General features: G+C 40.0%; 1 protein-coding gene across 3 annotated transcripts in view; it reads left to right on the top strand.

Annotated features, from left to right (window-relative positions):
- MAN1A2 (mannosidase alpha class 1A member 2) overlaps window positions 1-25,685 on the top strand; it is a 174,281-nt gene that overhangs the window by 27,356 nt on the left and 121,240 nt on the right. For all 3 annotated transcript variants that reach the window (XM_039242727.1, XM_039242725.1, XM_039242726.1), the window contains 2 exons: window positions 12,027-12,282; window positions 19,297-19,393. In XM_039242727.1, coding sequence (XP_039098658.1) covers window positions 12,027-12,282; window positions 19,297-19,393 — 353 coding nt within the window. The remainder of the gene's footprint in view (window positions 1-12,026; window positions 12,283-19,296; window positions 19,394-25,685) is intronic.

Genomic DNA, 25,685 nt, shown 5'->3' with positions numbered 1-25,685 from the left:
TATGCTGATGCTTTCATTTTTGTTGTTAGTATTTGTGGCTTCTCTTTTTATCCTCCTTATTGGTATTGTCAGAAATTTATTTTTTTAAATCTCAGAGTGAGCTTTTTGTTTCATTGGTTTTGCTCAGTGTCCAATTTTCTGTTTTATTTCTTTTTCACTTTTGTTTTTCTTATTCCATTTCTAATGCTGACTTTAGGTTTAATTTTCTCTTTTTCTGTTAAGTTAGAACCTGAGGCCCTTTACGTAAGACCTTTCTAATATCGATTGGTTTCTAATCTCATTGGTGGTATTGTCTAACCTTTCTTCTTTTCTTCAGACTTGCATTTAGTGCTTTGAATTTTCTGTATGGATTCTGTTAGCTTCATTTGCAAATTTTGATGTTTCTCTTATCTTTTAGTTGAAAGCACTTTCTAATTTAAATTTTTAAAAAATAGCTTTATTGAGAGCTAATTCACATACCATACAGTTCAACCCTGAAAGTGTACAATTCAGTGGTGTTTAGTATATGCACACTTATGTGCATCCATCACTATAGTCATCTAGTGTCCCTTTTTTTAAGTTTTTTTAAATGTTTATTTTGAGAGAGAGAGAGAGAGAGAGTGAGAGCGAGTGAACAATGGGAGAGTGGAGTTGAAGCAGAGAGAGGGGGAGAGAGAATCCCAGGTAGGCTCCACACTCAGCATAGAACTGGACATGGGGCTTGATCCCATGAACCATGAGATCATGACCTGAGCTGAAATCAGGAGTCGGACGCTTAACTGACTAACCCGTCCAGGTGCCCCTATCTAGTAACACTTTTAATTTCATTTAGAATCTTGATTATTGAGAGATGTATTACTCAGTTTTAAAATATTTGGAGATTCTCTGGATACCTTCATGTTATTGATTGCTACTTTAATTCTAGTGGGGCAAAAAACATTATGGTTTGAATCCTTTTAAATGTATTGAGAGCCCAGAAAATGGTCTATAATGGTAAACGTTCAGTTTGCATTTGAACAGAATGTGTGTTTTGCTGCTCTTTGGTAGTGTGTTTTATAAATATCGATTGGGTTAGGTTGGTTGATGGTGTGTTGTTGGTCTCTCATGTCCTTACTGATTTTCCTTCTACTTCTTTTATGAATCATTGAGGGAAAGGTGTTGAAATTGGCCTAATATGCTATGGATTTGTCTACTTCTTTTAGTTCTATCAGTTTTGCTTAATATATTTTGAAACCCTTTGATTAGGTATGTAATGTTTACATTGTTATATTCCCTTGCTATATTCTTGTGATTGATTGACCCTGTTATTATAAAACCCTCTTTATCCCTCCTCTGAAAACTACTGTCTGATATCAGCAGAGCTACTCCTGGTTTTTAATAAACATCTTTATGAGGTTTACTTTACATACCATACAGTCCACCCATGTGAGTGAGCAGCGAGGTGGGATCTTTGCTCCTCCTGTAGCCTGATGATTTCCAAATCCATGTCTTCAGCCCTGGGCATCTTAACCTGCTGGCTCTGTTGACTTTTAAACATAATATGTGTAAAACCATACTTACTCACTTTTTTTCTCACTCTTTCCCTTTATTTGAGGTCACATTTTCTCAAATTTTTAGTTAATGCTTACCCCTTTCTATCCAGTCACTATAGTGAAAAACCTATCATTTAATTCTTTTTCCCATTCATGTTTAATCACTTACCTGAATATTATTGGTCTCTCCTTTCTAAGGTCTTTGCTATTTGGTCTGCTTCTCCATATCTACTTGAGATGGATTTTTTATTAGGTCCTTATCTTTTTTTTTTTTTTTTTTTTGCTTCAGTGGCTTCTGTGATCTCCCAGCTCCCATTTTCTGTATCACTTCCCTTCCTAACCCCCATCCCCCAAGTCAGTCCTCAGGAGGCAGGGGTTTTTCGTGTGTGTGTGTGTGTGTGTGTGTGTGTGTGTGTGTGTGTTTACAGTTTAAGTACAGATATGTGTTATCAGGATGCTCTGTTTATGACTGAGCTTGTGTTTTCTCTGGCTTCCCTGTTGTATCCGGTCTGTTTCGGTCTACTGCACCTCTCCCCACACACACTATCATTCAGCACCCACCGCAGTTTATTTGCAAACTGGTGTGGTGTGTCACTTCTTCCATATCTTTACGTACTATCCCTTCTATACCTAGCTTGCCTTTATTTTCCTTATCTGCCTGCCAATCTCATGTCTTTCCTTTTAATTTGTATTTGAAGATAATGCATGTCTTTTAAAAAAGTGTTTTAATGTTTACTCTTGGGGCGGGGAGGGGAGAGAGGAGAGAGAGAATCCCAAGCAGGCTCTGCACTGTCAGCATGGAGCCTGACGTAGGGCTCCATCCTACGAACCATGAGATCATGACTTGAGTTGATACCAATAGTTGGATGCTTAACCGACTGAGCCAGCAGGTGCCCCGAAGATCATGCATTAGAAATGTTGTTTTGCTATGTAAATCTCAAGGCATCCTGTGTGCTTAGAAAATATTCTGTGGCTATCTTACCTCTCCTGTCTAACCTACAACACCTGTAATTACTTACTTCCTTTGTTGTGATCCACTCATCTTATATTTACTTTGTTTACATACTTATTGGATTATTAGCTCCTGTGGGCAAATAATATGTCTTATTTTTCTTGGTATTCCCAGCACCCAGCTCAGTGCCCCTCATATTTGGTAGATGTTTGTTGATTATCATTGAGTTAGGCTGAACTTAATTCATTGTTTTAACCTGAAATTACCATGAATTCAAACCAGAATTCTCCAAAATGTAGTTTAGATTGATCTATAACAGCTCTCTGTTGTAAATAAAAATTTTTGATGGCCATATAGCTGACCTATATCTAAGTTTAAGACCGAGACAGTGAGTTGTGTTGCTGGTTCATGAGCTGCACTATTAAAATAGCCTAAAGGAACTTGGTATTGTATGTGAGCCACATGACCAAAGTAATTGGGTTTGTTATGGAAACTTGAGGGTCATTGGATTTCTCAGTAAATTTTGTTTCACTTTGAAACTTTCAGTCTTTTTGGTGGCTGACCAGTTACTTGTGTTGATGAACAGTTGGGCTTTCATTTTAACATGTTTTCTTAAGAACAAATTCACTGTTAGGGAACAGGGAACCCAAATGTGATAGAATTTATGCTGTTTGGTTCTTAACTACCAGTCTGTACACCAGAAAATACATGGTTTACCTCAAAATCGTAAACATTCAGAAAATTCTTTGTCATTCATATGACAGTATTCTGTGCAAATGGAGTACATTCATTTGCTATTAAGGATCATCTTAGACTATATTTGTGAAGAACTCTCTTAAAATAATTATAACTTTTATCTCTTGGTTACCTTGAGTTTAAGGAGTTCTTCCTTCAGGACTTTGAAGTGGTGGCTTCTCTTTTTGAATGTCTTAAATTCTCTCAGGCACTTGCCACTGAGCCCAATAGAATACCATCATTTCAGGGGCGTCTGGGAAGCTCAGTCGGTTAAGCGTCCAGCTTCGGCTCAGGTCATGATATCATGACTCATGGGTTTGAGCCTTGTGTTGGGCTGACAGCTCACAGCCTGGAGTCTGCTTCAGATTCTGTGCCTCCCTCTCTTCTCTGCCCCTCCTCTGCTCATTCGTGTTCGCTCGCTCTCTCTGTCTCTCAAAAATAAACATTAAAAAAAAAAAAGAATACTGTTATTTCAATATATTCTGTACCTGTTGCTGACTGTCTTGTGGTCATTTCCTAAAACTATTCTTGGCATATGTTTGTGCATAAGTAGCTATTTACATAACTACTGCACCTGTCTTTGTTGTGCTTTCCTGGATCTCAAGTTTCTTTAGGGTGTTATTAAAATATAGGATGTTTGAAAGGTTATTTAATATCTAACTTTGTCAAAGAAAAAAAAGGCCATCATAGAGGTCATTGTCATTTATCTTTTGAAAGATAGCATTACGTTGATGATTCATTTGGCATGTTTTTTAGTCAGTCCGTAGGATTATTAGAATTTGGAGATTAGTAAGAGTCAATTTAGTTAAATTCACTTATAATAGTTTAGAATCGTTTTCTGGCAAAGTCCTTAAGTGCTCTTATTGTTTCTTAAACCTGAATCAAAAGACTAGGGCCTGGAAAAATTTTATCAGTGAAATGATGGGTGTGAATGAAAGCTGATGTAAACAGTGGTTTTGCCATAAGAGAAAAGAATGTATCAATGGAAGTTTGAATACTTAGAGCCTAGAAGGGTGAGACCCAAAGGGTAGGAAGGGAAGGAAATGATATTTATTGAGTGTCTGCTGTTAGTGTCTTTCCCTTCTTTGCTGTGCTCCTATTTATAATAATTTTATAGACTCTTTGGGTTTTGGGTGTACAAATCATATTATCTATAACAGAAGTCTTTTTGTTGAACTTTTTCTTATATTTGAATCTTAATTTAATCTTTTTGACTTTGCTGGCCTTAGCCAACAAAAGTAACAAGACTAGATGTCTTCCAATTTGTACAGTCAAATAAAGTTGTGATAGTGAGCCTTCTTATTTGTTTCCCTTGTTTTGAAGGGAATGCTTCTAAAGTTTCACTATTAAGAGTGATTTTTTGCTATAGTTTTTGAAGGTATCTTTTATTAGGTTGAAGAAGTTCTCTTTCTTTCTCTACTATTTGGTTTTATTTTTTTAATTTATTTTTATTTTTTAAAGGTTTTATTTTATAAATAATCCTGCCCCCAACATGGGGTTTGAACTCAAAAACCCTGAGATCAAGAGTTGCAAGGTCTACTGACTGAGCCAGCTAGGCGGCCCTTGCTATAAGGTTTTAAAATCGGAAATGGGTGTTGAATTTATCACTTTCCTTTTCCATGTCTACTGAATGATTTATATAATTTTTATTCTTTAATAATAGGTAAATTACATGGATAGAGTTTTCTAATGTTAAGCTGTTCTTATTTCTGGGATAAGTCCAATTAGTTATGATGAATTATTTCTTTCTATGTTTTTTTATTGCTGATTAACTTTGCTAATATTTTAATTTAAAAAATCTGTGTTCATGAATGAACTTAGCCTGTAATTGTCGCTTTTTCATAGTTATTATTCAGTTCTGTTTTGGACATGTTGAATTGGAGGTGTTTGGCAGATAATTGATGGCAGTCTCTTACATGCTGTTAGAAATGTGGCTTTGGAGTACTTAGTAACCTGGTAAAGTCTGACAGTATGGTTTTTTTTTATATAATAGTTGAGAAAATGGTTGGTGGTTAATAGGAAGGATACATAGAGTAAGAACAGAAGTGAGAGTGGAATATAACATTTTGGGGTGGATTGATGGTGGTAAAGCCAGTGATCAACAGGTTTTGGAAAGGCAAGTGTGAGGAAGGGGTAGTTTCAAAGGATGGAAAAACTTGGTTATCAGTTTTTAGGTGTGGTGGATAGATGAGTGATGTAAGGTTAAGGGAAATGGAAACAGCAAGTGCAGTACTTTTTGAAAAAGTACAGTGGGTAGAAGGAAGGGAGGCACCAGTGAAGGTGGACATAGGCACTTTGGGAAGTTTTTATTTATTTTTATTTTTTTAAGGATGGCTGGAACTTCATGTTTGTTAGGTCAAGTGTAGAGAGGAAGAGAATGAGCTTAAAGGGGAGGTATTGGTATATCTGCTTAAATCTTTGCCAAGTAAGATTGCAGTGTAATTTTATGTATCTTCATGTAATTGAGGATTGTATTTGCCCTTCACAATGTTTCCAAACATGACTTATTTTAATACTCTAATTGGAGACTGAAATTTATCACCTGGTTAGTTTCTTTCCGGCAGATCAGCCCTCAGATACTAATGAAGGCCTGAGGGAAAGAGCACATCTAGGTTGGAGTGTGGCTCAGTTAATACTAGGTCATTTTACCAGACATAAAAGTTACAAAACAACAGTGGCTTAAGCAAGATAAAAGTTTATTTCTGATCATACAGATTCTGTAGGGCAGCTTCAATAAGGGAGGCTGAGAAATAGAGTTTTATCTAGCAGGAGCGTGTGCTTAGCTAGAAACTGAGGGCTCTGGAATGAAAGAAGCAGGGAGAAAAGATTGAGAAATAGTGTTTGTATCTGCCCAGTAAGAGACAAAGTCTGTAATATCTCTTCTGTGAAAGGCACTGTTTGCATAGGTGCTTATGTCAGAATGCATATGTTTGTGTCTAGGCTCGCTCCTTACTAGGTTTATGACCCTGAACAGATTACTTAGTTTTTCTCTTTGTGCCTTGGGTATTTCCCTAACAAGATGGAGAACAGTGCCTAATAGAGGGTGCCTCATAAATCACTGGGGGAACTAAATAAGTAACTGACTAAGCCAGTGTCTTGTACATCTAAGCCACAACAGTTATTAGTTTGTGATTTGCCTTTGCCTTTCCAGGACCAAGACCTTAGGTTATATGTCAGATATCAAAGAGTGAGTTAAATATTACACATTAAGATATAACTGCGGAAAGCAATTTCAGCTCTCATGAGAATCCGTAGATGTAAGGCCAGATGTGACTGGAAGCCCTGGAAGTATCCAGAGTTAGCCGACTGCAGAGCTCTCCACAGACTGCCTCGCTCCTGAGGGTACCTGCAGTTTCCGGGGTCTCCCACACCCACCCTCAGGTTTGTCCGCTCGCTGGCACTCACAGAACTTGCTGAAAGCTGTCATACTCACGAGAGAATTATAGATGACAGGGAAGGGATAGAGTTTATAGTCAGACTTCACATTGGGTGGCATCCAGGGAGTGAAGTCAGTGTTTGCCAGCACATCTACCAGCCAGCGAGCTTGCCTGAGCTTTGGTGCGCAGTTTTCATTACGGCTGTGTCACGGTGTGGTTAGTTGATGGCCCCTGTGACTGACCTCAGGCGGTTAGTTGATGGCCCCTGTGACTGACCTCAGGTGGTTAGTTGACAGTTCCCTGTTGTGGAACTGTTTGACCCTGAGCCCACCCCCTCAGTCATACTGCCGGCGTTCCTAGTGCGGCCAGCCCTGCTTCTGGGACTGTGTGGAGTGGCCAGTGCCATCCTGTGATTGGGTGTGGCCAGTGCCCACTGTAAACAAGGACGCTTCCCTCAGGTATGATAGAAATTTGAGGACAAAGGCTAGACTTCCCTTTGGACAAGGCTGGATTCTTTACTACACAAAAAGATACAAGTCCGCGATGGAAAGGTGGAGACCGACACAAGTGGAAGTTCTCAGGATCATCTGTTGAAGATATCAGAATTTTAAAAATCTTAAAAATATGTGAGTACAAGATCAGCTAGGTGCAGATAAACACCCAAAAGAGTTGACTCAGCTGGTGTAATGTAACATCTGGAGGTTTGGCCACTGAAAATTTGAGGTGTCCCTTGAAAGGACACCGATGAAATAAAAATAAAAATTTGCCATAGAGAAGAAGACTAGCGGAGAGATTAGGATGTTATTATTATCCATATTATTAATGGATTGTAATTTACGAAATACTTTTACTTACCTTGGGTATCACCTGCCGAGTGGTGTAATTGCAGTAGTAGTGATAGCTGGTTTCCCCAAAAATACTGATTTGGGAGGTTTTTAGTGGCTTGTGCCAGATTGCAGAGCAAGTTGGAGCAGAGCTAGACAGAGAATTGTGTCCTGACTTTTGACTCTGAGTACTTTTCCTCCCCAACCACAAAGCAGTTCTTCTCGGCACCTGGTTGACACGAGGTCTGACTCCGTTCCTTGCACCCTGGGCTCCTCTCGGGGATAGACGGGTCTTTCTTTGGACTCCAGTTAATGGTGTTTATTCCATGGTGACTATCCTCACTAATCATTATTTTTGAGGGACAAATGCAGATGTCTAGGTCTTCTAGATCTTCAGGATGTTTCTGAATAAAGCTTGCACAGCGTTGCAGCAGTACAGGTCCTGATGAACCCTGTTTGGATGCCGAAACACGAACTAAGCCGGAATGCTGCAACGAGGGCGTACCTGTAGAATACCGCGGTTTAGAGGACTCAAGTTTTTACTTTTATTTTATTCTTTTTTAAATGTTTATTTTTGAGAGAGAGACAGAGAGACAGAGAATCCAAGCAGGCTCTGCAGTGTCCGCGCAGAGCCTCATGTGGGGCTAGAACTCCTCAACCCTGAGATCATGACTTGAGCCACAATCAAGAGTCGGGTGCTTAACTGATGGAGTCACCCAGGTGTCCCCAGTTTTTTATTTTATTTTATTTTTTTTTTAAAGATTTTTTTTTAATGTTTTATTTATTTCTAGGAGAGAGAGAGAGAGAGACAGCGTGAGCAGGGGAGGGTCAGAGAGAGAGGGAGTCACAGACTGAAACAGGCTCCAGGCTCTGAGCTGGCAATCAGCACAGAGCCCGACGCGGGGCTCGAACCCATGAAACGTGAGATCATGACCTAAGCGAAAGTCGGACGCTTAACCGACTAAGCCACCCAGGCGCCCCACCCAGTTTTTTATTTTTAAAAATAATTCTTAAAAACGTGTAATTGAAAATTGTTTGCGTATGTTGCTATCAAATATACTTCTTCACTTTGAGAGAAATAATTGATATTAGCATTTAAATAGTAAATGAAAATAAGCTTCTCTACACTCGCACACACTGTGCCTTTTATTTCTGAGGTAATCCTGAAGGCCCCAGCTGGTGTCATGGACACACAGACAAAGGAGCAGGGGTGGAGGAAGGGCACAGCTCTCTGCTAGGTCTGCAGGAGGCTGGCCCTGTTTTCAGAGCATTTGGTGCCCTCTCAGTCATTACAGGTTTGCCCAGAAGCTGTTATGTCGTTCAGTGCAGGGAAGCCGAGAAGTTGCAGGATGTCCCTGGGTGCTGGTCCTGGTCCCTGAGGATGCTTATGTGAGCCCAGATCATTAAATGGCTCTGCGTGTGTGTGAGTGTGAGTGAGAGAGAGAGAGAGAGAGAAGGTAGGTAGTAAGGAAAGGAAGAAAACTAAGTTGTTAGGGACTTTTCCGTACTCTCAGGCTCCTGTGTCATCTCATCCACTCCTCACAACAGCCTTGGGGGGTTGGGAGGAAAGGAGGCTCAGAGTGGTGACATCCATCTCATGTCACACAGCAAAAAAGTGGCAGGGTTCCCCCAAGGGCTTGCTTGGTTGATGGCCTAGTTGGAGGCCTTTCTTCTATAGTGGCTTGTTTCGTGGCATGCTGAAAGGGGCACGTGAAGAAAATGGGGACTGTGACTAAATAAGATTAGGAAGTGTGATGTTAAGCCCCTTTATTGTAGAACTTCTCAGAGCCTTTAAAGTGCCCCCGTGCATCGTGAAGCTTTGAAGAGGGACACAGAACGTGTTGCGGCTTGCATTTCTCCCTCACTCCCAGGGTAGGCTCTAGAAAATGGCATGTGATAGCCTACTTTGTGGGGCGCGCTGGTGCGTGAGGACACTGTCCACAGTGACGCCACAGATGAGCCACTGCAAACATGGTGGGGCCTTCTGAGTGCCATTCAGTGGCGACGCGGTGCTTGGAGCTAGACATGGAGCCTGTGGTTCCCTGTGGAGGCCCTGCCGCTTGTCATCAGGACAGAAGCTGCCCTTGGAAGAATGGCCATCTCTTTGTGAGGTTCCTCTTCTTTGGCACCTAGTCCCGGGCCCTCACGGAGGGAGGGAGTTGGGAAAAGTCTCAGGTGGAAGTGACAGAACACCCAACTGACCCGACTCCACAGAGTCTCAAATCTGGGGACGGACGGCCGAGGGCCCTGGCAGCAACCCAGTGATATCAGTAGGCACTTAACCTCTCTCGTCTTTTCTCAGCCGTGTTGGCCATTTGCCCCCAGGCCTTTGACGGCTTCAGGTGCCACAGCAGCACTTGGAGACTGGAATCAGCGTTCGGGCAGATTTGGTAGCGAACAGGCCCTTCTCTCAAATGGTTCTGTCCATTTTCTCACCCCGAAGGAAGCTGCTTCCTGGCAGTCCTCTGTTGTCCCTGTGGTGGGGACAGGGTGATGCACCCACCTCCAGCTACAGGGGCATCCGAGGGAGACTTGGTTGGCATAGACACATTATGATCTCTTCTCTGGGGCCAGGCCCGGTGTTTCTCAGTTACGGTGGGGGGGGGGGGAGCGGGGCGGGGAGGACTGGAAGGCTGTGGGTGGTGCTTGCCTGTGTCCGCCTTGTTATCCGAGACTCGCACCAGGTACCTGCGCTGATGATGCCTGAGTCGCCCACCCTCCCGGACAGATTGGCCCGGAATCCCTCATGGACCCGCTTCAGGGGCCAGCCTTGGCTCCCGGCTGCCGTATTCTCCCCACCTCTGGTCTGTGTGCGGTCTGTCTGCGGCTGGGCTTCTTTCTCCCTGCCCTCAAGCGCCCTGGTGCTGCCCTGTCTCTGTCGCACTCTCCCCTCTGTTCTCTCTCCTGTTTCCCCCCACCATGTGACCCTTCCCCCACCCGTAACTCCTGGCAACCACTGATTTATCTGCCATCCTTACATTTTTGTCTTTTTGAGAATGTCATGTAAAAGAAAAATGATCTAGAATGTGACCTTTTGAGACTGGCTGCTTTCCCTCACATAGTAATACCTTTGAAATTCATTCAAGTGCGTATGAATAGTTTATTCCTTTTTATTGCAAGTGGCATTCTGTACTGTGGCTGTACCACAGTGGAAACAGTGCTTTGTGTATTTACTTGTTGAGGGACACCTGGCTTGTTTCCAAGTTTTTTGCCTATTATGGGTAAAGCTGTTACAAACTTTTCTGTATAGGATTCCGCGCCCCCCCCCCCCCAATTTTTAGCAATTGTGGTAAAATACATGTAACATATATTACGTTAGCTGTTTTTAAATATGCGATGCAATCATATTAAATGCTGTCATATTGTTGAACAACCATCTTTCATCTTGTAGAACTGCAGCTCTGCCCACCAAACAGTAACTTCCCATCCTCCAGCAACCACCATTCTACTTTCTGTGATTTCGATTACTCTGCATGTCTCCTAGAAGTGGAATCATGTAGTTCTTCTCTTTCTGCCATGGGCCTGTGGCTGGGTTTTGTTGTGAACACAAGCCTTTACTTCTCTGGGATACATGTCCAGTGCAGTTGCCCAGTTTTGTGATAGTTGCGTGTTTAATTTCCTAAGAAACTACTAACGTCTTCCAGAGTGGCTGTGCTATTTTATATTCCCACCAGCAATGTTGTGGGGCCAGCTCTCTGCCAGAGTTTGAATTAAATTTCTGGAGAATGGACTCTGCTGACGATGGATTTGGATATTTTCCCTTAGAGGAGTCATGACTGGCTGATTTGGAAAATAGTAGCTGCCACTCCCGTATTTATTCGTGTGGCTTGGGGCAGATGTGTGGAGAGAAGACTGAGCTCTCACAAACGAGGGCTGGGTACTTTTACTCGTAGGGGCCACTCTAGGTGTGGTTTCCGAACCTGTGTGCGTACCGGAATTCCTCACAGGATTTCTTAATCATGCACATTCCTGGGTTTCCTACAGACCTGCTGAATTGGAATCTGTATTTTTAACAAGGGCTCAAGGGAGTTTTAAGCATTCTGCCCACATCAGTTGGGAATTGTGGTGTTTTAAGATCTATGGTATTACCAAAAGGTGAAAGTTTTAGAGGCATGTCACATACTATATTAAAGATGAAAAATTTCCTGAACTCTTTTCTACTTATCTCTTTCCTTGACCCTATATTTATATTTTTGTCCTCTCTTCATACCTAATTCTGTTTTTAATTTTCTCTCCTCCATCTAGTTTTCTCACTGGTTTGTCTTTCTATCCCCCCTCCTCCTCCCTTCTCCCCTTCTCCTACTTTTCTTTTTTTCAAGTGTCTTCTGGTAAGTTACTGATCGTTCTTTTCTCAGTTGTCACTTTGTCCTGCAATTGTAACTTTCTTTCTAGATTCCCTCTTCTCCAGCCTTAAAAAGTGTTTGCTGTTTAGCACCCAGGACTGATACCAAGTCACATTTATCCTGTTGGGGCAGATAGATCTGAGTCTCACAGATCATCCTTACCTTTTAATGGCCGGAATAGAAAACATCTATCAGGGTTCAGTGGAGGAAGCTTTACATTTTATATTCAAAGATTGAAATAATTAAGGATTATTCTTAACTAGTCTTTTTTTTTCTTCTTGTAGGGAAGAAGAAGAACGTTTGAGAAATAAAATTCGAGCTGATCATGAGAAGGCCCTGGAAGAAGCAAAAGAAAAATTAAAAAAGTCGAGAGAGGAAATCCGAGCAGAAATTCAGACAGAGAAAAATAAGGTAGTCCAAGAAATGAAGACGAAAGAGAAGAAGCCACTGCCACCAGTCCCTATACCAAATCTAGTAGGAATAGATGGTGGAGACCCAGAAGATAATGACATAAGAAAGAAAAGGGAGAAAATTAAAGAGGTAAGCTGAGATTTATGAGATGGAGTGGTTACAGTGTTTGCCTGGATTTTAATATATACAAACATTTGTATCATCTGTGGTGTCTGCTTTGTTTTTGTTCTTGTTTGTTTCTGGGTTGTGGTCATAGTTCAGATTCCACCTTGCCAACAAGGGCCAGAACACTCTCTTTCTTCATATAGATTGTAATATAGTTATCGAACACTGAACATTTTGATAATAACGTGTAGATCGTTATGCCATTCTGTACTGAGAGTTCTTTGGATAGTCCGCATTTTATAAATAATGTAGAATAGATCTGTAAATAATTTATCATTGAGTAAGAAATTTCTTACGGGTGGACTTATGGGGGACTCCGCCAGGTACTCTGCCAGTCTCCTCAGAACCAGGCTTTGGAAGAGTTGACAGCGTGTCTGCCATCTTTTAGGGAGTGGGCAGGTCATGCGACCCCTCAGCCGTGCTGCATAGTCCCTCTGAGAGCCCTAGTGGATTGAAGAATGGGAAGCGGTTGACCTCAGAATTCTTTAAACTGTTTAATCTCAGAAGTCTTTCCATTTGTTATTCTAGGAATTACTTGGAGATAAAGAGAACAGATGAGGGAATGTCTAGTGAATATTATAGTTACATTTTGTTGCTAGAACTCTGTATAAGGATAATTCTTCAGAGTTTGTCGTTGTAGCGCCTGTGAAGAGAAAGATTTTGTCAGGTTGTAACAGCATCAACGGTATTTCCGAGGGATTGTTTATCATAAAATAAGACTGTAATTTTAGTTCAAATAGTCAGATACCTATTCAGATATATTCTATTAATGAATATGAAAGATTTAGGAGGTACTTGAAGCTTGACCTTATGAATTAGGGTAAGACCATGACCTTGATGGAATTGAGACTGAACTAAACTCTGGAGTCTGATGCACTGGCTGCTAAAGGCACTTTATTTGGACCATATTGGGAAAACATTGACAGGTTGCTGTGTTTTTTGTTTTTTGTTTTTTGTTTTTGAGATGCCTGACCTTTTTTTAGATGTTATTAGAATTTGTTGAAATACTTTCTTCTGTCTGTAATAATTCAAATAACCGTGTGTGTGTGGGAGACTCCCACGGCCACCCACGGCCTCAGTGACTGCTGGACGGACTCCCGTGACTCAGCAGCACTGTTGTGTTTGTGGTTTCAGGTTACTGCGGCAGTTGGAGACAGATTAAAATTAGAAATAGAAAAAACCCATAGGGCAGAGCCCAGGAGACCTCAGATACAAGTTACTAGTTGTCCTTTTCTGGTGGGGTGAGATGGACACTGTTTAATTCTTCCAGCAGGGATGTGGTGATGTGTGCTGATGGGTGTGAAATATCGCCAACAGGCCAAGTTCACCAGAGCCTAGGTGTGCGGGGGGTTTTATTGGAGGTTTATTCTGTGGGCGTGGCCGACCTTAGTTCTCCTGGCCCCTCTTGGGTCAGGCTGATACCGTGTGGCCCAAGTCCCCACCACAGATCACATCGTGAGCATAAACTGTCTGACACAGCCCAACGCTTCACTAAAATGAAGATATTCTTCACAGGCAGGATACTAAAATTTCAGTAGTTATTTTCCAGGAGTCTGGCACAGGACGTATCTTTCTTTGGGATGTACAGGGTTTGGACAACCCAGGCCTGCGGAGTTAACCCTTTAGAGCACACCATAAGAGCCAGTGTTTTTACAAGTCAGTGCCTATGTAGGCTCCTGTTGAACATTACCAGTACGGGCTTGGCACACAGAGAAAGTTGGAACTTAAGCTGGCTATAGGGACTGCAGGCTACCGAAGGGTTCAGGAATTAGAGACCTTGTTTACCTCCGAAGGCAGGGGTATAATGAAGTTGGAAAGGTAGTTTTAAGAGGTGCTCTTAACCCCTAGATCCTCAGTTCTCTAGTTTTGGCATCCTAGCTGCTGCCCTCCCTTCTCCAACAGAACACTAAGGTTTACCTTTTGGGGGGATGAATTAGAGAAGATCTGGATTTGGGGAACACCAGGTATGACTCAGGGAAAACAGAAAGAGTGGTGAAGGTGGAGGGAATTAAGTGAAAAATATTCTGAATATTGAGACCGCTTTCTTCAGAGCTCTTGCTTGGAATTCTGGCTGCCAGGTGCCTGTTGAGTAGGCAGGAGTAAGGAAGAGGTCTCTGAAGAGACTGGCCCGAGAGAAAAGAGCCACACTGTTCCTCAGTGAAATCCCACCCGGCTTCACCCGAGCTCCCTGAGATGAGGCTCAGTTCAACAAGACTTGCTTGTTCACTGATAGCCTTTAACTGTCTTTTGTTTCCCTCTTATTTGAAGAACAAAGGTCACCAGACATTTCAGGGAAGTTTCTCCCCTTAGAGAGTAAGACAGTCGGAAGAAAGGAATTCAGAGAATATAGAAACAATACAGGGAGGAGAGAAAAAAAAACAACAACATCATTTGAGGAACAAAAAAATGGAACTCATAAGGTCAGAAACACAAAGAACATATATAGCATATGAGAGAGCTCTTGGAAATAAAAAATGTGATGGAATTTTAAAATTCAATAGAAGAGTTGGAAGATAAAATTGAGCAAATCTCTCAGTAGAACAAAGAGACTGAGAAAACAAGAAAATAGGATCAGTCAAGAACATCTAACAAGTGATTAGATAGAGGGAAGAGGAGGGGGAGAAGTTGAAGAAACAATTTAAGAGAATTGGCTAAACCTAAGGAATATGAGTTTACAGATTGAGAGGACCTGGCAGCCATGTAACAGCAGTGAGCAAAAAAAAAAAAAAAAAAAAACTCCTACTGAAATTTTAGAAAAATAGGCATTCAAAAACAGACCCCAGGGGTGCCTGGGTGGCTCAGTCAGTTAAGTGTCCAACTCTTTTCTTTTTTTTAATACTTTATTTTTGAGACAGAGAGAGACAGCATGAGCAGGGGAGGGTCAGAGAGAGAGAGGAAGATACAGAATCTGAAGACAGGTTCCAGGCTCTGAGCTGGCTGTCAGCACAGAGCTCCATGTGGGGCCTGAACCCATGAACTGTGAGATCATGGCCTGAGCTGAAGTCGGACACTTAACCGACTGAGCCACCCAGGCGCCCCAGTTAAGTGTCCAACTCTTGATTTTGGCTCAGGTCATGACCTCACAGTTGTGAGATGAAGCCTGTGTTGTGTGCTGTGCTGGGCATGGAGATGGAGCCTGTGTAGGATTCTCTCTCTCTCTGTCTCTCTCCCTCCCTCTCCCTCTCTCTCCTTCCCTCTCCCTCCCTCTCCCTCTCTCTCCTTCCCTCTCCCTCCCTCTTTCTCTCTCTCCCCCACCCTCTTTCTCTCTCCCTCCCTCCCCCCTGCCTTCCCCCTCTGCTCCTACCCCCTCCCCCCCATGCACGCACACTCTCAAAAAAAAATTTAGTGATCCTAAAAATTTAGGGAGGAAAAGAGGCTCCACTCAAAGATGGGGTTGTACATAATAGCACCTTAGATGCCTCAATCATAATTTTGGAAACCCTCAAATCTGAGGGTAAATTTAGTCATTTTCTCAGATTGCTCCTGGAAAATATGCTTCAGCACAAAAATAGGAAGAGAAGGGCTTTCGGTCATAGGGGGTCTGTCACTAGAGAGGGCAAGGAAGGGCACTCTCAGGATGGCGAATAAGGGACTCAGCAGGGTGACTGCTGTGCTTTAGGCAGAGAGAACGGAGGAAGCCAGAAGCCAGGAGGAAGCCAGAAGCCAGTGTTGGGGCTGGAGGGTAGAGAGCTTCAGGAAGGATTGATACGGTCAGAGAATAAAGTGGAACTGATAGTCTTATCTGATGTGTTTGATTATACTGAGACAAGGTTTGAAGCTCAAGTATAATTTAGAAGTAAATTCAGAATTGATACATTAAAAGCCTAAGCAAACAAAAAACCCTCAAACCCTGGACAGGTAGGTGAGAGCAGGAAAAACAAAAGCTGAATCAAGTCATGTAGTAATTGTAAGAAAAGCATGTTGTTAGTTATATTGGGAGGAGGTGGCCTGGAGAAATCTATGTGGAGGTAGTAGTGGCATAAGAAAGCTAAAGTATCTTAACTGTAGGAAAGTGTAGTAAGTATCTAAACGTTTTGTAAAAATCAAGAAATAGCACTGGAAACTATATTTCAGAATATAGCGTTAGATAGAAAACACAGGTGAAGAGCTTAATTGGCCCAAAAGAGTGGGAATTATGAGTGGGGAGGATACAGCAGGCTACTAGATTTCTTTTAAGAGTCAGCTTTATTGAGGCATAATATGTATCCAGTAAAATGTACCTGTTGTAAGAGTACTGCTTGGTGATGGGTTTTGACAGAGGTACACGCCTGTATAACGGCAACTCTTACCAAGATGTGAACACGTTTACTGTCTCAGAATGGCTTTTCTGTGCCCCCTCTGGTCCGTCCACCCCTTGGTCTCAGCAATGACTCCTCTAGTCATTCCAGATTACATTGGTCTTTTCTAGACTTTCAATGAAATGGAATCATAAAGTATGTGATATTTTGTTTCTGGGCTTTTGCTCAGCCCAGTGTTTTTGAGACTCATCTATGTAGAATGTACGTAATGGTAATTTTTATCTTAATGGTATTTCATTATATGGATGTACCATAGTTTGTTTTATTTATTCACCCATTGAACATTTTTGTTCAACATTTGATAATAGTTTTTGGCTATTATGAATAAAGTTGCTGTGAACATCTGTATATTAAGTATTTGAGTATATGTTCTAGTTTTAGTTTTGACATTTCAGTCTGTGATCTATTGCCAGTTAATTTATTGTCTGGAGTAAGGTCAAGCTTCAGTTTTTGCCCATAGGGCTTTCTAGGTATTCCAGTATCATTTGTTAAAATGATCCTTTCCTATTGAATTACCTTGGCACTTTGTTCAAAATCCAGTGACAGAATCGGTAGATGTTGAGGGTCTTTCTGGATTCCTACTTATTCCATTAATCTGTATGCTTATCCATAATGCCAGTAGGAGACTGTATTACTTTAACTTACAGTAAGCTTTGAAATCAGGTCAAATCCTTGAACTTTGTTCTTTTTAAAAATTGTTTTGGTGTTTCTGGGTCCTTTGCCTTCCTAGAATTCACTTTTTCATGTAAAATAAAGGGCTGCTGGATTTTGATTGAGATTTTATTGAATTTGTAGATGAATTGAGAAGAATCGTTATCTTAATATTCAGTGTTGCGTGAGCATGTTACACGTTTCCACTTATTTAGGTTTTCTTTAATGTGTCAGCAGTTTTTATAGTTCTCCATATATCATTTCTTGCATGTACTCTATTATGTTTATTCCAAAGTATTTCATGTTTTTTGTTGCTATTATAAATGAACTTGTTTTGTAATTTCCATTTCTGATGTTCATTACTTAGCATATAGAAATATATTTGATTTTAGTTTTCTGAACTTGTATCCCTGTTAATTTTATTGAAGGCATTTATTAGTTCTAGTGGGTTTTTTTTCTTAGATTGCTTAGGATTCTCCTTATACATAGTAATGTCCTCCATGAATAGATGTGCTTTTTCTTTTTCCTTTTTGATTGTTATGCCTTTTATTTCTTGTTACATTGGCTAGGATTTCCAGTATTTATTTATTCAAAATAAATGTGGAGCATGAACATACTTGATTTGTTCTCAACTTGAAGGGTTAAGAATTTAGTCTTAAGTATGACTTTAGCTGTAGATTTTTTGAAGATCCCCTTTATTAGGTTGTGAGCATTTCCTTATAGTTGATTGAGTTTTTATCATGGAATGGGTGTTGAGTCTTGTCAGGTGCTTTGCCTGCCTCTATGAAAATGATCGTATGATGTTTTTCCTTTTATTCTAGTAACATGGATTCTGTTGATTGGGTGTTAAATTAGTCGAGGTTGTTAAAACTAGGTTTCACTGTACTTGACTATTATATAGTATCCTTTCTGTATTGCTAAGTTTTGTTAAGGAATTTTGCATCTGTGTTTTTGAGATATATTGGTTTTCAGTTTTGTTGTAATATCTTTGTCTGGTTTTGGTGTCTGAGTAATGCAAGCTGTAAAAAGACAAGTTGAAGAATATTCTAATGAATGATATACTGTGAAATGAATAGATTTTTGATATACCACAGTCCACTGCTAAGTAATTCACCTGTTACGTAATTAACAAACTAGTTGATAGTTCAAACTAGTTGATAAAAAGTATTTACTAGCTTAGTGGCTCTAAACTGGGACTTTAAGCTTGGCTACATCCAACTCTGTAGGTGTTATTGTCAATAATCTGCTTTTTATTCTTTTGGTTAGTATCTCTATGTTGGGAGAATGTTTAGCCCCCATCAGCCCAAGATAATGTGTTACATAGACCTTGAGACTACCAAGCGAGAGAGAGCCCTTTATCCCCTGGTGTCTAAAGCAGTATGCATAAAAGAACTTGATTCCCCACTACCTGAATCACACGTACCCAGCCACTTTTTTAGATCAGGGCTGGCAAACTACAACCTGCAGGCCAAATTCTGCCTCCTGTCTATGTTTTAAAAATACAATTTAATTGGGGCAAGTGTATGCATTTGTTTATGTATTGTTTAAGGCTACTTTTGTGCTATGGTGGCAGGATTAAGTAATTGCTAGAGATGGTATGGACCACAAAGCCTAAAATATTTATTTTAAGGAAGGATTTTGCTGATCTTCAGCCTAAGGGTAAGGAGTTCTCTAGTAATTGGTTGTCGAGCCAGAGCCCCTTGACCGACTGTGCCATTGCAATCGCAGTGGCAGAAGGGAGCTGTTCCCAAAAGAATTGGCAGTTCCTCAAAGGAAAGAATGCTAAACAGACACCTTCTTCCCCAATAAAAAGAACTTGTCTTTTACACCCAGGTTTTTCTTATGTTGTGTATACGGAGGTTAAACACGGTTATGTGTGTTATCACGCTGGTACAGATGTTAATAGAATAATACTCTGGTGTAGGAGATACAGGAGAATGCATAGGCTGTAGGGATAGATGATGTGGATCGATGAAATAGTGGTCTGTGAGTAATGAGGATTGATGGATTGTAACTTTTCCTTTCTCAGATGATGAAACATGCCTGGGATAATTATAGGATATACGGATGGGGACATAATGAGCTCAGACCTATTGCAAGGAAAGGACACTCCACTAATATATTTGGTAAGTTTACTGCTTCTGACTACTGTATCCATTTTCTCCATTCGTCTTTAAAACAGAATCTAAGTACTTTCTAAAACCTGAACATTTCTATTTAATTGTAATTTAAAGCCACATGTATTATTATTTACTAATTTTTATTTTTTGCTAGCTTCAGGCAAGATAGATACTTTGGAACATACAGATATTGGGGTAGATTTTCTACTTACATACAGATGCTGTAGTCCTTTATTAGTATTTTGAAGCTTTTTCTGCATTTTTTTTCTTTAATGTCAGGGACGTTAGGTATCTGTTTGCAATCCTTTTTCGTCAGCACCATTCTGGTACCCCCCATGTTATGAGAGGGAAGGGATGCAAAAGAAAGCAGTAGTGCTCTGTATGTATAAAAAAGTCCCATGGCCAAGGTGATTTGGTTGGTAAGGTGAGTAGGTTCCGTTGTACATTCACAGTTCCAAGGGGAAGATGCTCAGTGTTTGTGGGTGGAGTTCTTGGGAAGAGCTGTGTTCAGCTTGAGCTTACTCTCCTTGTTAAACTTCTCCATTTCAAAAAGTACTTAACCACGTTGACTTAACCTAAGGATAAGTCTTAAGAATTATCCAGCTGTTATTTATAGCCTTTATCTCTTTCCTCCCCAATCTCAGTTTTGCTTGATGTAATGGGTAGCTTTTAAGTAATAATAGGTGAAGTTAACAGAATATTAATGAGGTAGTAATAATACTAGTTACATGCAGTGTAGTTATCCTTGCTGATTGTAATGTGCCCACCACAGTCATCTAGGTGATGGCATGTTTTTTTGTGACATTTGGAAGAATTTTCCTAATGCTGTGATTTCTCTTGTAATTTGTTGCTTGGTTATTTTGTGTAAAACAGAAAATGTCTGAAAAGATCATTTCTCTTGGGTTTCAGAGATGTTGGAATGGAAGAATAATGGAAAAAATTTTCCTTTAGGTCATCAGAGGCACCAGAAATCTCTTAATACAATATTTGAGTGAGAATCTATCACCTAATGAAATAAAGCTTATTTCCTTAGCAGAGGTTACAAATAGAAAGTTCCCATTGCTCTGTGGATGCCACAGAGTGAGACATGAGTGCAGGAAAAGACATTGCATTTAATGGCTAATTAAAATTAGATCCTCTTTTTCCAGTAAATATATATATTTTTAATGTTAAACTCTTTGGTAAACTGAGTCCTTTTTAAGGATTGGAGTATAAATGTATACTGAAAATAAAAGTTGGGTGTTAATTTTTTATTTGTTTTTTAAACCTGATTTCTCAGAATGTATACTGTATTAACATTTATCAAGGAGATACTGGTCCTAGGCAAAATAGTTGGTAAATAACATTGTTTCACTTAATCATGCAGTGGACTGTCTAAGGAAGGATTGTTTGCTGAATTTGAATAGAAATGAGTTTTCAGGGAACTAAAAATTCCATTCCTTATAAATCAGTATAAATCTTTTAGTGAAAAAAAGGGGTGCTTCTTTCCTAAATGAATATAATTTTGTTAAAATCCTAATGGAGAAGTTTTGACTTGATTTTTTTTCTTTTTAAAAACAATAGCTTTTTTTTTTTTTTAAGGTGGTTTTAATTTGTAATTTTGTCAGACTTCTTCAAATGTAAACTTGCTAGATCACTCCTTGGTTAGGTTGGTAAGTAAGTGGCAGGTTCAGATTATTGTCAGGTGAGTTCTTGCCAGCTGGTGATTAGAGCACTTAATGTTAATTTAGTGGGTAAACTTGAAAGTTAGCTGTGAGATCCTAGAAGTTAAAGGAAGTTAGAACTGGAAAGGGAAACTTTGAAAAATGAGCCCCTTCCTTCTGAGTTAACTAGGTACAGAAGCAAGATTTTGCCAGTGGCCCTCCATTTTGGAGGGATCATCATGTCACTGGATAACCAGTATATTCCAGTAAAAAGTTTTACCTTCTTTGCTACCAGTCTGGCATGAGAGCAGTTACTTTGTTTAGGGATTCTGTAATTTGGTTCGTGAATAAGACGATATATTTTCCTTTAGAGCAATAGTCTTATACACATTAATAGTAACACTGATAGTATTTATATAGTTTATATTGCTGTTGACAGAATTGTGTCTCCCATGAATTCATCTGTTGAAGCTCTAACCCCCCTGTGATTATATTTGGAGATAGAGCCTTTAAGTGTGAGGCCCTAATCTGATAGCAAGTGCTGGAGCCCTTAAGGGGAAGAGACACCACGGGTTCTCTCTCCCCATGCGCATGTACCCAGGAAAGGTCATATGAGGGCAAAAAGGGATGTCTCTGAGCCTTCACCAAAACCTGGAACCTGGATTTGGACTTACAGCCTCCAGAACTATGGAAAAATAAATTTCTGTTGTTTAAGCCTCCTTGTTTATAGATTTTGTTATGGCAGGCCAAGCAGAGTAATAAATGTACTAAATGCCAAAGACTGGTTTTAGAGATTTATGTCAATGAACTTACTTTGCCTTCAAAACAACCCTGTGAGGGGCGCTTGGGTGGCTCGGTCTGTTAAGTGTCCGACTTTGACTCAGGTCATGATCTCACAGTTCGTGGGTTCGAGCCCCACATCGGGCTCTGTGTTGACATCTAGCTCAGGCTGGCCTGTTTCGGATTCTGTGTCTCCCTCTCTCTCTGACCCTCCCCTGCTCACGCGCTCGCTCTCTCTCTCTCTCTCTCTCTCAGAAATAAATAAAACATTAAAACAAAACAAAACAAGAAAACAACAACAACAACCCTGTGAGGCAAGTACTATTATGATTGTTTCCATTTTACAGATGAGGAAACCGAAGCCCAGTTAGGGTTAACTTACTTGCCCAAGGTCACACAGTAAACAATGGAGCCAAAGTTTGAATCCAGGCAGTCTAGTGCCAAGGCCCATTCTAACCACCATTCCACACTGTTTCAGTAGATTCTAAAATTAGAAAAAAATTAATAGCAGAACACAGGAAAAATCCATTGTGAGCAACAAAATTATAGTGAAATGGTAGAAAAAGTGAAAATGCAGTCTGCAGAATTTTCAGTAGTCAAAATTAGGTCCTTATATCTTCTATTACAATTTTTGAGTATTTACAATTTTTTCCAGCCAAATAAGCTAAGTAGGAATGGATCCTTTATTGTTTATTTTGGCTTTTATTTTAGATAAGATAGTTTATTAAAGGATTAATAAAGATTAAGACTTTGTTTCCCTAAAGATTAAGACTTTGTTTCCCACTTATTCTGTTCCTTTTTTGGATCTTCTTGCTAGTGAATATGATTTGGAAGTTTTTTTTTAAATCTTTAAAAAATGTTTTTAAAGGTTATTTTCTCAGAGAGAGAGACAGAGAGAGCGAGCGGGGGAGGGGCAGAGAGAGGGAAAATCCCAAGCTGGCTCCTTGCTGACAGCGCTGAGCCTGATGCAGGGGCTGGAACTCAGGAACCCTGGGATCATGACCTAATCTGAAACTGAGAATCTGACACTTAATTGACTGAGCCACCCAGGTGCCCCTGTTTTGTTTTTCTTTTTGTGTTGTTTTTGTTTTGTGTTGTTTTGCCTTTGTTTAAATAGAAGTCTAACTGAGCAGTAAACGTTCTGAGTGTCACATCTGACATCCTAAATTCAGTATGTCTTTAAGAATCAGAATCTTAGAACTGAAAGGAATTTCAGAAGTCTAGCCTCTATTATGGTACATATAGACGAGTATTGAAACTTTACTTATGGTATTTGAGATTATGTGGAAAACAACTTTAAGATGTGTCCTTTTCTATTTTATTAGCTTTAATTATTAAAAAACTCTTTTCTATGGTAACTGAAATCAGTGCTCCTCTGACTTCAGTCCTTGGCATCATAGGATTCTTTATGTGCAGATAACAGAAAACCCATTTCAAAATTTCTAAAATAGATTAAATCAGCTCAGTGAAGTCCTAGCATAGATTGGAGTGCAGCTAAGCTTTTTATTTATGTCTTTGCTCCGTTTTCCTCTGTGTGTTGATACCTTCTGGCTGGCTTCTTAGGACGGCTGCCTCGGAGCTTTTATATGTACCTGCTGCCACATCTGTAGAAGAGAGCTCTGTAGAGTAGAGAGCACTTGGTTTTCTTAGAAACTTCACTGACTCATTGTTTCTTGTCCCAAATTGGCTTTTGTGCCCATCCTCAAACCAAATTCTATTCCCAGAAGGATGGTGTATATTCCTTTGGCGAACTTCTGGAGCTAGCGAGTGAGAAGAAAATGTTGGTGGATGTAAATTAAATTAGCACTGATACTAATTATTCCAACAGTAATTAATGGAGTGAATTCTTTTTACTTAGGTATCCTGGAGAATTAAGAGCTTTGTTAGGAATAGGTCTTTTTGCATTTAAAAGGAAGAATTTTGATCTGGAAAAGAGTGTTAACTTTGCAGTGCTTTTTCAAGTGTGTCTTTATTTTCTCTATATGTGTCTGTTTATGTGTTTTTATATATGTTTATATGTGAGTTCTTTTTGCTATTTTCTAACTTAACTGGCTTATGACTTCTAATATTTTGTTGAGGATTTCTGCATTTTTATTTATATCGTTCTCTGTTTTTCTTACATTATCTTTGTCTTGTTTTGGTATCCAGGTAATGCTAGTCTCATAAAATGAATTTGGAAGTGTTTTCCTCTCACTCCTCATTTTTCTGGAAGAGATTGTTTAACATTGATTTTATTTTCTTCTTCAGTGTTGATAAAATTCACTGGTGAAGCCATCTGCATCTAGAGATTTTTTTTTTTCTGGGAAGTTTTTAAACTGAAAATTCAGTTTCCCTAACAGTAAGGACCAATCAGCCTATCTACAGTTGACTCTTGAACAATATGGATTTGAACTGCATGGGTCCATTTATATGTAGGGTTGGTTTTTTTTTTTTTTTAATATAAATACAGTACAGTTGTGTGAATGCATTTTCTCTTATGATTTTATTAATAACTTTTTTTCTAGCATACTTTTTTTTAAGAACGTAGTTTATAATAGACGAACTGTGTGTTAATCAACTGTTATCAGTAACCTTCTAGTAAACCTTGGGCTATTAGTAGTTAAGTTCTGGGGAGTCAAAAGTTATACATGGGTTTTTACTATGTCGGGGTCAGCACCCTTCACCCCAGGGTTCTTCAGTGGCTGACTGTATTTCTTCTTGGGTGAGTTTTGGTAGTTTGTGGTTTTTGAGGAATTGGTCCATTTCCTTTTAGTTACTGATTTTATGTGCATAGAATGGTTGGAGAATTGCCTTGCTATCTTTTGAATGTCTGTGGCAGCTGTCATGATAATCCCCTTTCATTCCTAATATTAAATAATTCATATTTTCCCTCTTTGTCTTTGTCCTGCTAGCAGCTTGGTTTCATTGATCTTTTTAAAAAATGTATCATGGCTCACTTTATATTTTTATTCAAGTAATAACATAGAGTATTACACGAGTTTCTAGTGTACCATATAATGTTTCAGCAGTTCTGCACATTAGCCAGTGCCCATGGTAGTAGGTGTGCTTCTAGACCCCCTTCACCTCATTCCCCCTCTCCCACCCACCTCCCCTCTGGCAACCGCATGTGTGTTCTGTGTGTGTTTTCGCGTGTGTCTTTTAGATTTCGTTTTGTTTCTTAAATTCCACACACAAGTGAAATCACATGGTATTTGTCTGTCTCTGACTGACTTACTTCACTTAGCATTATATCCTCCAGACCTTACATCTATGTTGTTGTAACTGGCAAGATTTCATTCTTTTTTATGGCTGAGTACTCTTCTATTGTATTGCTTTTATCTTGGCTTTTATAAATAATGCTGCAGTAAACATCAGAGTGCACATATCTTTTTAAATTTGTGTTTTCATTTTCTGTGGATACCCACTAGTGGAACTACTGGATCATGCGGTAATTCTATTTTTATTTTTTTTAATAGTTTATTTATTTTTGAGAGACAGAGAGACAGAGCACGAGGGCGGAGGGGCAGAGAGAGAGGGAGACATGGAATCTGAAATAGGCTCCAGGCTCTGAGCTGTCAGCACAGAACCTGATGCAGGGCTAGAACCCACAAACCGCAAGATCATGACCTGAGCCGAAGTTGGACGCTTAACTGACCGAGCCACCTAAGTGCACCCCCTATTTTTAATTTTTTGAGTTAGCTCCACACCGTTTTCCACAGTTGGTACACCAATCTGTATTCCCACCAATAGTATGTGAGGCCTCCTTTTTCTCCACATCCTCGCCAACTCTTGTTATTTCTTGTGTCTTTGGTTTTAGCCATTATGACAGGTGTGAAGTGTGTCTGATTTGTATTTTCCTGATGATGAGCAATGTTGAGCATCTTTCCATGTGTCTG

The sequence above is a fragment of the Hyaena hyaena genome, unplaced genomic scaffold, assembly GCF_003009895.1.
Source record: "Hyaena hyaena isolate Hyena2069 unplaced genomic scaffold, ASM300989v1 scaffold_217, whole genome shotgun sequence".
NCBI lineage: Eukaryota > Metazoa > Chordata > Mammalia > Carnivora > Hyaenidae > Hyaena > Hyaena hyaena.
The sequence above is the reverse complement of the archived record's forward strand: the minus strand, read 5'-3'. Positions and strand labels throughout refer to the sequence as shown.